The following is a 16,612-nucleotide window of genomic DNA, read 5'->3' as shown; positions in this document are numbered from 1 at the left end:
ATACCGAATTTCTCCCCCCTAGGATCCCATATGCTTTTTTAAGAGTTTTATCAATTCATCATTCCATTTTGAAAGAATTGTGTATCTAAACCCCTAAGTTTCTTTGCTTTTCCACTCCTTTAAAGTTTTACCATTTATTTCTTCTCTTTCTTCCTCCCAAAATGTATCACCTCAGATTTTTCCACATTAAATTTATCCAACATCTATCTGCCCAATTTACTAATTGATCTATGGTCTGCCGAAATCGCGTACAGTTCTCTTTCCAGGTAACCACTCTCATTATTTTGCATTGTCTACAAATTTTGATATTATGCTTCCTATGCCCAGTCTAGAGCATTTATATATATTGAAAACAGCATTGTTTACATCCCTCCAATCCAAAAGTAATCCATTAACTATTGTCTATGTTTGCTGTCTTTTAACCTATTTCCTATTTGTGCCTTCATATTCCATTTAATGCCATGTTATTTTACCAACAAGCAGTACTTTATTAGATGCCTTTTGAAAATCCATAAATACAGCATCCACTGCATTTTCTTTATCAATACAATATTATTTCCTCAAAGAACATTAGTAAATTTGACTGACACAACTTTGCCTGTTACAGATCCATGCTGGCTGTCCTTAATTAATCATTGTCTTTCTAAGTGAGCTTTAATTTTACCTTGTATTATGGTCTCTTAGCTTATCCACTCCCAATGTTAGGCTGACTGGTCTACATTACCTGGTTTATCCCATGTTGAGCAGAGATATTACACTGGTAAACCTTCAGTTCTCTAGCACAACTTCCATATCCAAGGATATTTAAAGGATTGCAATCAAAGCCTTTGTTATTTTCTCTCTGTTTTTGTTCAGCATTTTAGAATGCATGCCAACAAGGCCCAGTGCCTTTTCCACTTCGAGCTCCACCATTTCTTTTGAGTACTACTGCCTTATCTATAGTTATCCTAGCTAATTACTCCACCTCCTCTTCTTGTACTCTTTTGTATGAAGCAAATGTGGATTGCTCCTTTTTTAGAATGTTTGTTGATGATTTATTGGCTAGAAAGAATGTATAATTGTTAGTGACAGGGCAAACATGGGGTAGGTGGAGCACAGAGACCTAAGACTGTTCACATTGGGGGCTCCAGGGTTACTTCTGACTAAATGTCTGGTCAATCGGTCCTTATTGTGTCAGTCTAGCTGGTCATGCATTTTCGAAGGGCACTCCTCCTTCTTCCTGTCCCTCCTCTGCAGGCAATGGAGCAGGGTTTGCCTTCTGGAATTTCTGGCTACATGGGTTCCCCTCCTATAAAGACGATGTTGAACAGAATACAGCAGCCACAAATGATTACGGATGCCCTCTAAGGACTGTGCAATAAGGCCGCAACTGATTTCTCATGATATAGGAAGCACTGCTTCATCGTCCTAATGGTATGTTTCATCAGAATTTGGGTAAAAGTCATTGGCCTCACTGTATTTACTTTTGGCCTCCGTGTGGGGATTTCAGACCTGTGTCATTGGCCAGGGCAGTAAGGATATCCCTGGTCCTCCAGGAACCATCTGTCCATTTGGCCAGCTTCTTCAAAAAATGGTGGCACAGTAGATCAAGATGATAGCATCATGGCTGCTGCCAGTGTATCTTGTAGTCACCTGCATTATTCGGTTCTGGTGTACAGTGACCACCTGGAGGTTGACTGAATGAAACTCTGCAATTTATATATGTCACAGGGTTGTTGCTTGGCATCCAGATGGCAACTTGAGCACCATCAATGAGGCCCTGCATGCTTAGGAACCCAGACACCTGGTAGAAATGCTGGGCTATCTCCAGTTGTTCCCTTTTCTGTTGGCAAACAAGGCTGCAGTGGCCTACTTGATGCGTCAGGTAACAGAGATCTAACTAATCTGGGAAATGTTACCAGTAGCGGCTTGAAATGAGGCCGTAGCATAAAAGTACAACACAAGGCCGCCTGTGTGCTGGATGCTGCCTGAAGGCTCATTCTCCTACACACAGCATCATTCAGTGGCTGCCTCCCTCCTGAGTCATAGATGGTGAAGACAGGTTTTTTCTGACATGCCCAAGTAGTTGTGCCTGGGTCGTATGATATAATTCTTATGCTGTCATGCCAGTCTGCTTGCATCTCCTCCTTCTATAAAAAAATCCTCCTCCTCCTCCAAATGGTCAGCACTGCTCGTCAAGTACAAGGGTGATGGCAATCGGAATGTTGCTGAGGGAGCTGTGCCCCAAAGGAGTGCAGAATTGAATGAAGATAGCAGCAAGCATGGAGCAAAAAAATGCAATTGATCTAATGATCAAAGTTCAGTTAATTAAGCCCAAAACAGCAGTTAAAATGTAAGTCTCATTTAATATGGTGACCTAGCTTTATGTGGTGAAGTTCTTCAATGAGCAGCTTGTAGGCCTCCCAGAAACTACTTTATACAGGTGCCCAGTGAATCAAAAGTTGCCCTGCAAAACAGCAAAGGGAATATGGAGTAGGACCATTTTATATCAATGAACATAATTTTACGGGGGCAGTAAGGCCAGCACACACACAAAGTGCTGCTTCAAAATTTTTAACATTTTTCCTCCCGAGGTTCAGTATCAATTATGCTGAGGCCTACTTGACTGATTCTACAGGTCACACATGCTTCTGTTAATGTATTGCTCCCTGAATGCATTACTGTGGAATCAGCCCTTTAGTATCTCCACCATTCTTTCATCTTCCAGAAAAAAGTATTCCTTTTTCATTTCTAATTGGCCCTATACTTTCTTTAACTATTCCTTAATTTCTTATGTTTATACAATTGTTTATTATTTCCTTGCGCTACCTGCCAATCTTTCTTCATGCCTTCTCTTAGCCTGTTTTATGCTGTGCTTGATTTTTTTTGTCTTCTCATATACTCCTTTTTTACATCTCATTTTAACTTTAATTTCTCTATTCATCCAAGGAACTCCAGCTTTTGCTGCACTTCATAAGAACATGAGAATTAGGAACAGGAGTAGGCCATACAGCCCTTTGAGCCTGCTCCACCATTCAACAAGATCATGGCTGATCTTCGACCTCCACTCCACTTACCCGCCCGATCTCTATGTCCCTTGATTCCCCTAGAGTCCAAAATCTATCTATCTCAGCCTTGAATATACTCAATGACTCAACATCCACAGCCCTTTGGGGTAGAGAATTCCAAAGATTCACAAACTTCTGAGTGAAGAAATTCATCCTCATCTCAGTCTTAAATGGCTGATCCCTTATCTTGAGACTATGCCCCCTAGTATTCTAGGCTCTCCAGCCAGGGGAAACAACCTCTCAGAATCTTAAATAACAACAGAAAATGCTGGAAACACTCAGCAGGCCAGGCAGCATCCGTGGAGAGAGAAACAGAGTTAACATTTCAGGTTGGAGACCCTTCTTCAGAACTGGTAAAGTTGGAGATGTAACAGATTTTAAGCAGGTGCAGAGGCGGGGAGGGGAGGAAGTAACTGAAGGGACAGTCTGTGCTAGAATGCAAGGCAGGAGTGGTTAAATGTTGCAAATGGGGATGGCAGAATCATAAACAGCTGCCACCTGAAAAAATGTGGGTGTTATAGCCTGAAATTGTTGAACTCAATGTTGAGTCCAGAAGACTGTAAAGTGCCTAATCGAAAGATGAGGTGCTGTTCCTCGAGCTTACGTTGAGCTTCATTGGAACAGTGTAAGAGGCCAAGGACAGAGAGGTCAGAATGGGAGTGGAGCAGAGAATTAAAGTGACAGGCGACCGGAAGCTTATCCCAGTTCACGCTAGTACCTCATTTCAAAATTCTTTAGAGTACCATGAAATCCTTCTAGCATTGGACACCTATTACTGTTACATTTAATGCTTCCTTCTAGTCACAATTTGAACATGTGATTTCAGAGGGCTGGATTTTGCCAGCCCTGGGGAGGCGGGACTACTGGGAAAATGGCAGAATTTGGGGGCGGGTACCCAACCCACCTTCATGCCATCTTGCCAGGAGGCGGGTAGCTGACCCGCGCCGGGTCCCGCCTCCTTGAGGCGGGAAGGGGATTAATACCAATTAACTGCCTGTTAACAGGTAGTTAACAGGCAGTTTTTTGGGTAATCCCTATTTTGAGTCCTGATGTGTGGGCTTCCCGACAGCTCCGAACCTCGCCAGGGTCAGTGAGGCGGGCCGTCGGTCTGCGGGGGTCAGAGGGACCGAGATGTCCGGTGTGCAGGTGAGTAATGGGTGCATGTGTGCAGAGGTAAGTGTGTGAGGTGTGTGTAAAGTGTTTTAATAAGTTTTACTTACCTTTACTTCTTCCTGCAGGCTTCCTCCCTTCAGGTCTCGGGAGTCCCTCAGCTCACTGGCACAGAAAGCAGAATGGCCGCTGAACTGTCAAAAGCTGCAGCCTTCTGCTTTCTGGTCAGGAAGGCTTTCTAATTGAGTCTTGAGTAAAGACACAACTTAGAAGACAGATTGTCAGTTTTGACAGCTTCACAGAGCTGTCAAACGATGACATTTCATCTGTCAAAAGTTCTTGACAGATGAAACGGCACTCGCTGACGTCACCTGTAACTGGCTTTCCCTTAGTTGGCCTGCTAAGCCCACTGGGCAGGCTTAACTAGGTCAATCAAGGGAAAATAGCGTGGGTTGGCCACAAGTCGATGGAGGCGGGACTAAAACCCAACAAGTGGGAGTCCCGCCTCCAAAAGCTCCCCATTGACAAAATGCAGCCCTTTGTCCTGGTGCTGGGAGATCTTGGGATCCAATTTGAAATGATTCACTTCTACACCGTGTTAGATAAGAAAGTTGAGTGGAAGATGTGATTGCACCTGCCTTTCATCAGTGAATGCAACAGGCAGGACCCAATCTGTGGGTGTTTGCATAGCCAGAAATAAAATGTGGGGAGCCTCTTCAATGGGTTTCCTCCCAGAGAGGTGGTAATGGTGAAGAATGTGCTCTAATATCCGCTCTACAAGTTCTTGCCATAAAATGTGATTACCTATAATATAACCTTTGGACTGTAGGCGACAAATAGCGGTTGTGAAGTGGGATGACTTACTAGGATCAGTATAAACGTCCCATGAGCACCCACATAGTAGAAATAGCTTTCTAATTTTAACTTGTGAGGAGGCAGGTAAAATATTTTGCACATGCCACCGAGCCATAAAATAGGTGTTGTGAGTCGGCTGGCTGTTATAGAAACCGCCTGAGTTTCATTTCCATTGATTGGGTGGTTTCTGTAATAGAGAGCTGTTCTGCAATGCCAGCTTTATAACTGGACAGCAACATGAAAATCTACCCCTATAATTTCCTGACCTCAATGGAAATGGGGAACTGTCTTTGTCATGAAACCCAAATGTGTCCAAAGAAAAGTTCATTCAGAGTGAAAGATTTAATACAATGCCTTCTCATGTCTTTCAAAGCACTTTGCATACAATGAATGAATTTGAAGTGAAGTGACTATTCTTATATAAATGAACTGACAGACATTTTCTGCAGGATCCCACAAATAGTGATAAGGTGAATGACTAACTAATCTCTTTTTGGTTGGTTGAGGGAAGAACGTTGGCCAGGACATCAGGAGGACTTTATGATGTTTTTAAAATAATGCTATGAGAGCTTTAAACTCCAATTTTACCACCGAAAGAGGAATCTCAGTTTAGTATCTCATCTAAAGGACAGCACTTCCAACAATGCACCACTTTCTTTCTACAATGCATGGTAGGATCCACTTATATTGTGTATTCAGATACACGAGTGGAGCTTGAGCGTACAACTTTCTGACTCAAAAGTGAAAGTATTTCACTCAAACAAGCTGAAATGTTCCAAATTAAATAAGGGTAGCCGTAACTGGGCTATCAGTGAACATGCATACCAAAATTAGGGCAACCAAAAATGCAGCCTTCCATAATAGATACATGTTGAAAGAGATTTGAAGAGAGGATATGTAAATTTATGTAGCAACAATCCTAAATTGGGACTAATGGAGGTCTATCAGGATTCAGATAGCTTTGCAGATAGCTTTTATGAAGTGAGACAGCAAGAAGTGCCTCACTAAAATAGTTAATGTAAGCGGATCATGGAACACTGGAACTGCTGCAAGATGTACACAAATGGGGCTGGGTTTGGCTGCAGATTGAGGAAATATTACAGATATTCTAGAATGGCCAAGATGTCACAGGAAATAGGATTAATATTTATTCAATCACCATTGAGCCAATTTTTACCATTTGGTATTGTAAGCATAATTAACAGATGGCTTGTGTGAGGCAGCCAGGCCTTGCTCAATTGATTGTCTCCTGTCAACAGCGAGGCCATCAGATAGAAAATGGCTGGTCCAGGTGTAGATCTGACAACAGTTGAAAGAAATTTCACTTGCAGATAGTAGAACACTAGGATATCTAAGAAACATGGTAGGTGGGGGGGGGGGGGGGCGATTTTTGTATCGCAATGTGAATCAGTTGTACAGAGCCTCGGTCAGACTCCATCTGAAGTACTGTGATCAGTTTTGGGCACCGAACTTTAGGAAAGATATATTGGCCTTGGAAGGGGTACAGCGCAGATTCATCAGAATTATACCAGGGATTAAATTATGAGGGCAAGTTGCATAAACTTGGCTTGTATTCCCTTGAGTTTCGAAGGCTGATGGGTGATCTAGTCGAGGTATTTAAAATGATTAAGGGATTCAATAGGGTAGGTACAGAGAAACTATTTCCTCTGGCAGGGAAATCCAGAACAAGAGGGCATAATCTTCAAATTAGAGCTAAGCCATTGCGGAGTGAAATCAGGAAGTACCTTTTCACACAAAGGATAGTGGAAGTCTGGAACTCGTTCCCCCAAAAGGCAGAGCCAATTGAAATTTTCAAGACTGAGATCGATAGTTAAGGGTATCCAGGGATATGCAGCAAAGCTGGGTAAATGGAGTTGAGGTACAGATCAGCCATGATTTAATTGAATGGCAGAACAGACTTGAAGGGGTGAATGGCCTACTCTTGTTCCTATGTACCCATGTAAATCAGCAGGAGATGAGCAGGGTGAGAGCAATGGTCATCCGAAGGTGTCAGCAGGAGACCCATCCCAGTTTCCAGGTTACCCTTAATTTGCATGCCGTAGGCGAGCTGCCAGCTAAAAATGCTTTTTCTATAGGCAGCTCACTGATTAAGAGGCCGGAAGTTAGGCGCTGCTGCAGATTCTTAAGGGCTGAAGCAGTTTAAAGAGAGGGTGTATTTCTTAGGGCCAAAGCAAGGAAGCAACACTGTGGACCTTTAGAAAAATCCCTAGGGGCAAGAGGAGTTCCTGCATGGTCCAAAGTTTTTCGGATAGAGCTATGGAGCTCTCTCAAGCCTGAGCTTCTAGACTTCGCTGATCACAAGCTCTTCAATGAGTCACAGGAGGTTAACTTTCTCTGATGTTGCAGCCACTGGGGGAACACCTTGTAGAAGCACTAAAGTAGGTAAAAGATCACTTCAGATAGGAACTGGAGTTTCGCACCAGGGTGAAAATATGAAAAATATTGTTTACACCTTTCTGTAACCCAGTAAAATTATAATGCTATTTGAAATCTTTGTGTACAGAGTTTTCCTGTAGTGGGTGATGCAGCAAAAAAAGGACGTGAGATTCAAAGGAATAGTATGATTCTCATAATATTAAATCACAATAACATGAGACCACGGAGAATGCCAATAAGAAGGTAAACGCACATTGTCTGGAATCCAAAGAACCCAGCGCTAACAGGTCACATTAACTTACAATACAGTCCCCACCACTTACACCGTCCATGCTTAGCATGGGCTGTCGCCTATATTGGGCAAATGGCACTAAATAGGAATCAATTACAAAGACACTACTTATAATGTATCAAGTGCGCTGAGGATTTTGGACAGTTCAATGAATACTTACCCTGTACTTACCAATTTAAAAGGCTCTGTTGATTTCAGGCAAGGTTGAGTCTTCAAGCAGTTTCAATCAGCTGTTCACACCTCGTTAATCTCCTGTATTGTATTTACTGCTATAAAAGGCTGTGTTGATTTCAGGCAAAGTCGGGATTCAAGCAGTTTTAATCAGCTATTTGCATCTCGTTAAAGTGCAATTACCTTAGTGATGAGATTATAGGTGCAACTGATAACAATTAGGAAAAGCAGTTGCTAAGTGAGATTGCCTATTTAAAAAAAATATGTTGGTTATCTTTCTTTGTGGTTTTTCCATCCACCGCGTATAGCAGGTAAATCAGCAGGTAAATCGCGTTAACACCAATGCAGTCACTATAAGCGGTGGGGACTGTACACAATCAAATTTGCACATAGATTTAAAAAAATTGTTGCTCTAGGTCAGATGATAAGACTCTGAGTAGCCATTTCAAATTTTAGCAAAACCAGTGGAATATATCTTAGAACATTAAAAAAAATAAGATACAGGTACACTATCCCTTATCCGAAAGCCTTGGGACCAGCTGAGTTTTGGTTTTCGGAATTTTTCGGATTTCAGAAGGTATTATTATAAGACTGGGAAATTTGTATTTAATATAAATTTTAAAAGTTCAGGCTACCTCTTGCGACTGTTCCGTGTCTCATTCCCCTTCCTGCTTCTCTGGAAAGCCGGATATCGGCTGACTCCTACTAAGCTGGCCCGCAAATCAGGTTGGGTGGGGGGGGGAGAAAAGAATATCGGACGGGCTGCGGTTCAGGTCAGGGTCGGGGGGGTCCGGGGGGGGTCGGGGTCGGGGGGGGGGGTTGGGGGGGGGGGTCCGGGGTCGGTCCGGGGTCCAGGGGGGGGTCAGGGTCGCGGGGGGGTCGGGGTCGGGGGGGGGATGCGGTGGGGTCGGGGTCAGGGGGGGTCCGGGGGGGAGAAAAGAATATCGGACGGGCCGCGGGTCTGGTCGGGTCGGGAGAAAAGAATATCGGACGGGTCGGGGGTCGGGTCAGGAGAAAAGAATATCGGACGGGTCGGGGAGAAAAGAATATCGGACGGGCCACGGTTCGGTTCGGGTCGGGGGGAGAAAAGAATATCGGACGGGCCGCTGCAGTTATCGGACCGGCCGCTGTATTGCTGGGTTCACTCTCCCGGTACCTCCTTCACACTGCCCGGCTCGGCCTGCAATCTCCTACCCAGGAGGGAACTCTGTGACCCTCTGCCCTGCTCAGCGTAAGTCGTGCGCCACTCTGGTCATGTCGTGCGCACGACTTACGCTGAACGAAAAAACTTTCGGTTTTTAGAGGTTTTTGGTTTTCGGAAGTTCAGATAAAGGATAGTCTACCTGTATATTTAAAAATATATAGATAGAGAAATAGTTAAGAGAGGGATCCTAACTAGGCAAACAATCTATTTTATGCACAGAAACTGTCCCAGCTTTTACAGAAATATGATTCTACTGTTTGACATTTGGGGATAAATTTCCTCAGGATTTTTTCCACTCCGCCACTGTAACTTTGGCTAAATCCCCACTTATGTCCGTAATTGGGGCTAATGCCAAAAGTTTGGCAGTGAACAGGAGAAGCCCCAAGGAAGTTCCCGACATTTTACTTTAAAATTAGCTCTACTCCTACTTTGAATCCTACACATGACCACTATAAGCAACAGTTAATTCATTTGGTCGTTTGCTCAATGATATAAATACTACAAACTAGTGGATATCACAAATTCTGCTGTTTAATAATGTTAATTTTTTCTCTAATAAGTAGGAAGGCTGCACAGTGAAAATTGCATTATGTAGTATTTGGTGCATTTGTAAAACTGGTATATGTTGCAGGGCATGTTATATGCATTTGAAGTTTGATAATTGACTGTAAGATATTCAATAAATGTAGGCACACCAATAAAAAGGAAAACTGTCACAATCAGTAGTCATTGTAAATCCATCTTTCTGATGTAAATCTTCAATACTAACAAAAGATTTCAGTTGTTCCATGAGTCCTCGAGTCAATTTAATAAATTAATATACCCACAGCTAGTTTAGTGCACAGTGTAAAATCTAAAACTGGCAGAATCCTCCTCCCAAGGATATCCATGTTCTTCTCAACTTCTTTTACAGTAAGTGACCAAAAGGGTGTTCTAGATTCTAGAAAATATTAAGAAACATATATGGTTTTTCCATCCGACTTTGGTAAGGGCCTTAAAATACTTCAGATACAATCACATTATGTAGGTTTTTTAAAGACGATTACTGTCACGTTTTGGGATGTCTGATCACTTTTTCTTCATGGAAAAATATTGGGAATCAGTTATGTTTAAGTGATGTGTTTTAAAACAAGGTGAATTCGCACAGTTTAAAAAGGCACAGACTGCAGCTGCTAAGACAGAGGGTTTATTTGTTAATTTGTCAGGCACTGAAGATGTATATTAAAGCTAGATGAGCCACTTTCTGAAATGTTGCAGCTCACAGACTACTTCAAACTGAAACAATCAGAGTTAACTGACTCATCCCAGGTTTAGTAAGCCAGGATCACCTATGTTCATTTTGAGAATGGCAAAGATCCATACCCAAAGGGGAGGGCAGAGAGAGGTAACCAGTTTATTGACAGAGCCAATAGAAAACCACTGAATGACAAAGAAGTCAGAGGGACGACCTTCCCTCTTACTGGGAACACAGGGAGAAAAAGGGTAAAAGGATACGGGGGCAGTCAGTCAGTTTTTAAACAGGAGATTGTGAGGGGCAGCTGTACAGCTGGAAACTAAAATGCAGGAGGCCTGTTTTTGCAGTTACAAGTTGTCTCGAAAAAAAGGTAGGTGGTAATTTTAATCTAATCCTCTCAGTGGAAATCTAGTTGGATTGGATCGGCCACCCGTTTACACCCTGCTTGATTTTAGTTTCCATTGAAATCAGATGGTTGATCCGATCTGGTCAGTTTCCCGCTAGACAGGTTAGGTTATAATTACCCTCATAATGCCAACAACAAGAATGTCATGTCAAAAAGGGGACAGGGCATGCGGCTTGTTATTTTTCAAGGAGAGAACTGAAAATTGAGTTGTGAGGTTTGTTTACAACTGTTACTCTGTATGTTCACTTGCTGTTTGTAAAATAAAACAGCTTAATGATTCATATCTGGCCTCATTTCATTAAATTGTCTTTTTAGTCCATCTACTGAAAGATCGGAGAAGCGCATGTGAGAAAGATACAATAACCAGTTCAGATCACAACAGATCCTATTGTTACACCCCCGGGCGCGCTATCATATAATTAGATATTTGACAGTACAGGCACACTTCTAAATCTAAGATACTCAGACTGTTTAGAGGGGTGATATGCCTTGTTGTAGCCAGGAGAATATCTAATGCAGACCCAAAACTAGTAACAATTACTGAAATTTTTTTAAGAGTTTATCGGGCTTACCGATAATTATTATAATGTCAAACAATATTATGACTATTTAATTAAAATAAAACACACAATTAACTGGCACAATCAGCATACACATATTATTGAGGAAAATGTATGTACTGAATTGTATGTGAATATAAGTCCAGAAACTGTCCAACAAGTTATTCAGCCAATCAAATCATAGAACTGGAAACCACTGTCCTTTCAACCAGTCACCCAATCATGACACACTGTTCACCAATTAATCAGCTGCTGACCATCACTGAGATTCACATTTGTACTAAATATACCCCGGCTCATCATCAGAAATAACATGACATCCCCTAAATATTTTCAAGATAATCAAAATTTAAATCCACACCATGTAGTAGATGCCCAGTTTAACTGTAGCATACGGCATAAAATTACATGCACGGTTCAACATATTGAAAATTATTACTTAAGTCTGCAATCAACCTCTCTCCATGTTATTTTTCCAATTTTATCCCCTACTCTCCTGAATGTAATAACGTGTTCTGAACAGTCCATACATGGGTACAGAGCTTGGAGACAGTGCCTGGTGAATGACAATCGGAGCGGAACACAAACAGAGTGGAAGCTGAGAATTTAGTGATAGTAGGAATTCGGTGGGGAGAAGGAAGCCAGTTCTTAAGCCCAACTGAAAAGGAGGAGTGGAGACACAGAACCCGAGAATTCTAAGATAAGTATCTAGGTTAAGTATCTAGATATCGAATATTTTGGTTCTTTGCGTTTAGTGAGCTCAGTGATTCTTGTTAAGCTTGAGTAAATAATTCATCTTTGGTTCATTCTCTTTGAGGAGCGAATAGAAAAATAACTACAATTTAACATATTAAAATTGTCTAGACCTAGTTAACAGCAATTATATAAATAATCACCTTATATCTAAGGAGTTTTTTTAAAGTTTCTAATTAGAATAAAGGGACAGCTGTGACCCATAACCTACAATTCCTGCGCCATGTGGGAACTTCAAGACACTTCATGTGTTCTGGAGGCTCGCATGTGCAGTAAGTGCCTCCAGCTGCTCAAACTCAAGCTGAGGGTTTCTGAGCTTAAGGGTCAACTGGATTCACTGCAGGGTATATGGGTGGGTAAATGTTTCCTGGATCGCAGGTTCCAGGAGGTGGTCACCCCACAGCCAGATAAAGTTCAGAATAGCAAGTAGGAGGCCACTCAGAAGGGTAGGAAGAGGTAGGCAGTGCAGGAATCCTCCAACGATATCTACTCGTAAGCCTCTTAATACTAAGATATACGATAACATTACATGGTACCAGGATTTATAGAGCGCACGATACAGGCATACCACAACAATGGAAGGGATAAAACCACCAACTAGCCTGCAACTTGAAGGAAATCTGGACAAAAATTGGCGCGAATTCAAACAACGCTTTCTTCTCTACCTCACAGCGATCGATGCCATGACTAGCTCTGGAACACGTAAGGTAACTTTGTTGCTAACAGTGGCTGGCTCGCAGGCAATCGAGCTGTATAATACATTTACATTTGCAGCTGAAGGTGACAAAAATGATCTGGACAAGGTGATAAATACTGCACACCTAAAAAGAATGAAACGTTCGAGAGATTTGTTTTTCACTCCCGCATGCAAAAGCAAGGAGAATCCTTTTATGTTTTTCTGACGGACTTGAAAACAAAAGCACAAACATGTAACTTTGGAGACTTGAAGGAATCGATGATACGCGATCAGGTCGTTTTCGGAATACTTGACAAGAAGGTGAGGGAGAGAATGCTTAGGGACAATGACTTAACTTTGGATGCTGCAGTAAAAATATGTCATGCTAGTGAACTCTCAGCCATGCACACGCAAACATTCGATGGGAGAACTACAGCAACGGGCGTGAGAGCGCTGGGACTGGACAACCTACCAGTGGATGTAGTACACAGAATGGACACAAGAGGGTGCACAGAGTTCAGGACTATGACACCATACGATTGCAGACGGTGCGGCAATAGACACGTGGCAAGACAATGTCCGGCTTATGGGAAGAACTGCGAAAAATGTAAAGGCAGGAATCACTTTGCTAAAATGTGCTTTTGGGAAGAGAAAACCGAAGGCAAAAAGACAGTGCATGCTATTGAGACTGAAGACACGGAATCGGAGATTTTTTTTTGGAATGGTGCAAAATGACTTAAAACAGGGTAAAGATATGGAAAAGGAAGTACATTCCGTAGGACTAAAGACTGAAGTTTGGATAGCCCCCTTGCTGGTAAATGGCACCATTGTTAGCTTCAAGCTAGATAGAGGTGCTAAGGCAAACCTCATAAGCTGGAGTGATGCACGGAATCTCAAAGTGAGACCAAAAATACTGAACAAGACAGTGGCTTTGAAGGCGTACAATGGACAAAGTATTGAAACAAAAGGAACGTGTAGGCTAAATGTTAAGGTAAAAAATCGCATTCACCCATTGACGTTTGTTATAGTGCCTCAAGGACATGAGTCACTGTTGGGGGATAAGGCATGTGTGGATTTGGGCTTGGTAAAACGAGTCTATACTATTAATAAGAACATAAGAACATAAGAAATGGGAGCAGGAGTAGGCCAATCGGCCCCTCGAGCCTGCTCCGCCATTCAATAAGATCATGGCTGATCTGATCATAACCGCCAATCCACTATCACATAGAAACATAGAGATAGGAACAGGAGTAGGCCATTCGGCCCTTCGAGCCTGCTCCGCCATTCAATGAGATCATGGCTGATCTTCGTCTGAGATCATAGCTGATCTTACCAGTTCAGTACCCCGTCCCCGCCTTTTCTCCGTAACCCTTAATCCCCTTAGCCTTCAGAAATATATCCAATTCTCTCTTGAAAATATTTATTGAATTAGCCTTCACAGCCCTCTGTGGCAGGGAATTCCACAGGCTCACCACTCTTTGAGTGAAGAACTTCTTCCTCATCTCTGTTTTAAATGATTTGCCCGCTATTTTTAGACTGTGGCCCCTGGTTCTGTGCTCCCCGGCCATTGGAAACATTCTCTCTGAATTCAGCCTGTCCAGGCCTGCCATAATTTTATATGTTTCGATGAGATCCCCTCTCAATCTTCTAAACTCCAGTGAGTACAAGCCCAAACTACTTAATCTCTCTTCGTAGGTCATTCCCGCCATTCCAGGTATCAGCCTGGTGAATCGCCGTTGCACTCTTTCCATGGCAAGAACATCCTTCCGCAGATGGGGCGACCAAAACTGTACACAATACTCCAGATGCGGTCTCACCAGCACCTTGTACAGCTGTAGTAAGGTATCCCTATTCCTATACTCGAACCCCCTTGATATGAAGGCCAACATACCATTTGCCTTCTTAATCGCCTGTTGCACCTGCATGCTCTCCTTCAGTGACTGGTGCACAAGAACACCCAGGTCCCTCTGCACTTCCCCATCTCCCAATCTATTGCCATTTAGATAATAATCTACCCTCCTGTTTTTACCCCCAAAGTGGATAACCTCGCATTTATCCACATTATAGTGCATCTGCCACGTATCCGCCCATTCCCCCAACCTGTCCAAATCGCACTGTAGCCTCCTGACATCCTCATCAGAGCCCACCCCTCCTCCTAGTTTAGTGTCGTCAGCGAATTTGGAAATATTGCATCCAATTCCCTGATCCAGATCATTTATATATATTGTGAACAGCTGGGGTCCCAGGACAGATCCTTGCGGCACCCCGCTGGTCACTGCCTGCCACTCCGAAAACGAGCCGTTTATTCCAACTCTCTGTTTTCTATCCGCCAGCCAGTTCTCTATCCACGTTAATACTTTGCCCCCAATTCCATGAGCCTTAATTTTGCATGATAATCTTTTGTGTGGAACCTTATCGAAGGCTTTCTGGAAGTCAAGGTACACCACATCCACTGGCTCTCCCCCATCTATTTTACCAGTTACTTCCTCAAAAAATTCCAGCAGATTAGTCAAACACGATTTACCCTTTGTAAATCCATGTTGACTCTGTCCGATCCTTTCCCCATTTGTCAAGTGCTCCGCTATTTTATCCTTAATAATGGACTCTAGCATTTTGCCCACAACCGATGTAAGGCTTACTGGTCTATAATTCCCTGCTTTCTCTCTACCCCCCTTTTTAAATATTGGGGTAACATTAGCTACCCTCCAATCCACGGGTACTGTTCCCGAGTCAATGGAGTTCCGGAAGATGATCCTTAGAGCATCTGCTATCTCCAGGGCCACCTCCTTAAGTACCCTAGGATGTAGTTTATCAGGCCCCGGGGATTTGTCGGCCTTCAGTCCCCTCAACTTACCCAACACCATATCCCTAGAGATACTAATTTCTGTCAGCTCCTCCCTCTCATTAGTCCCTATGTTTGCCGATATTCCTGGGAGGTTATTTGTGTCCTCCTTTGTGAATACAGAACCAAAGTATGAGTTTAATTGGTCTGCCATTTCCTTATTCTCCATTATATATTCTCCCGAATCGGACTGCAAGGGACCGACTTGGGATTTTACCAGTCTTTTCCTCCTGATATACCGATAAAAGCTTTTGCAGTCTGTCTTTATGTTTGCTGCAAGTTTACTTTCGTATTCTATTTTCCCCTTCCTGATTAATCCCTTTGTCCTCTTTTGCTGTATCCTGTACTGCCCCCAATCTTCCGGTCTGGTGCTTTTTTTTGCCAGTTGATATGCCCTTTTTTTTGATTTTATGCTGTCCCTAATTTCCCTCGTTATCCACGGTTGAGTCACCTTTTTAGGTTTATTTTTATGCCAAACCGGTATAAACATGTTCTGGAATTCTTCCATTCTATCTTTGAATGCTTGCCATTGTCTCTCCACTGTCAATCCCCCCAGAAACACCACCCAATCAATCTTACCCAATTCCCGTCTCAGACCCTCGTAATTCCCTTTATTTAAGTTCTGGACCTTAGTCTCTGATTCAATTTCCTCACTCTCCATCTCGACTGAGAGCTCGATCATATTATGATCGCTCTGACCCAAGGGGCCTCGTACAAGAAGATTGCTGATAAGTCCCTTCTCATTGCACAATACCCAGTCTAAAATGGCCTGATCTCGAGTCGGCTCCTCGACATATTGGTCCAGATAACCGTCCCGAAAACATTCCAGGAATTCCTCCTCCTCAGAATTTTTACTAATTTGGGTAGTCCAATCAATATGTAAATTAAAGTCACCCATGATGACAGCTGTGCTCTTATCGCACGCTTCTCTAATTTCCCTTTTTATGCCTTCCCTCACCTCCATATTACTATTTGGAGGCCTATATATCACACCCACTAACGTTTTCCTCCCCTTGCTATTTCTCATTTCTACCCATACAGATTCCGTTTCATCCGAGTTAATAT

General features: G+C 42.8%; 1 protein-coding gene across 3 annotated transcripts in view; it reads right to left on the bottom strand.

Annotated features, from left to right (window-relative positions):
• LOC147115769 (spermatogenesis-associated protein 16-like) overlaps positions 1–16,612 on the bottom strand; it is a 258,198-nt gene that overhangs the window by 60,734 nt on the left and 180,852 nt on the right. The window contains exon 8 of one of the 3 annotated variants that reach the window (XM_085990301.1): positions 9,904–10,016. The exons of the other annotated variants lie outside the window; for them this stretch is intronic. Coding sequence (XP_085846427.1) covers positions 9,904–10,016 — 113 coding nt within the window. The remainder of the gene's footprint in view (positions 1–9,903; positions 10,017–16,612) is intronic. 3 annotated transcript variants of the gene reach the window in all.

This window comes from Somniosus microcephalus, chromosome 6, assembly GCF_052327205.1.
Source record: "Somniosus microcephalus isolate GS21.2 chromosome 6, FLI_Smic_1.0, whole genome shotgun sequence".
Taxonomy (NCBI): Eukaryota; Metazoa; Chordata; class Chondrichthyes; order Squaliformes; family Somniosidae; genus Somniosus; species Somniosus microcephalus.
This window is presented reverse-complemented; position numbering and strand designations above follow the sequence as displayed.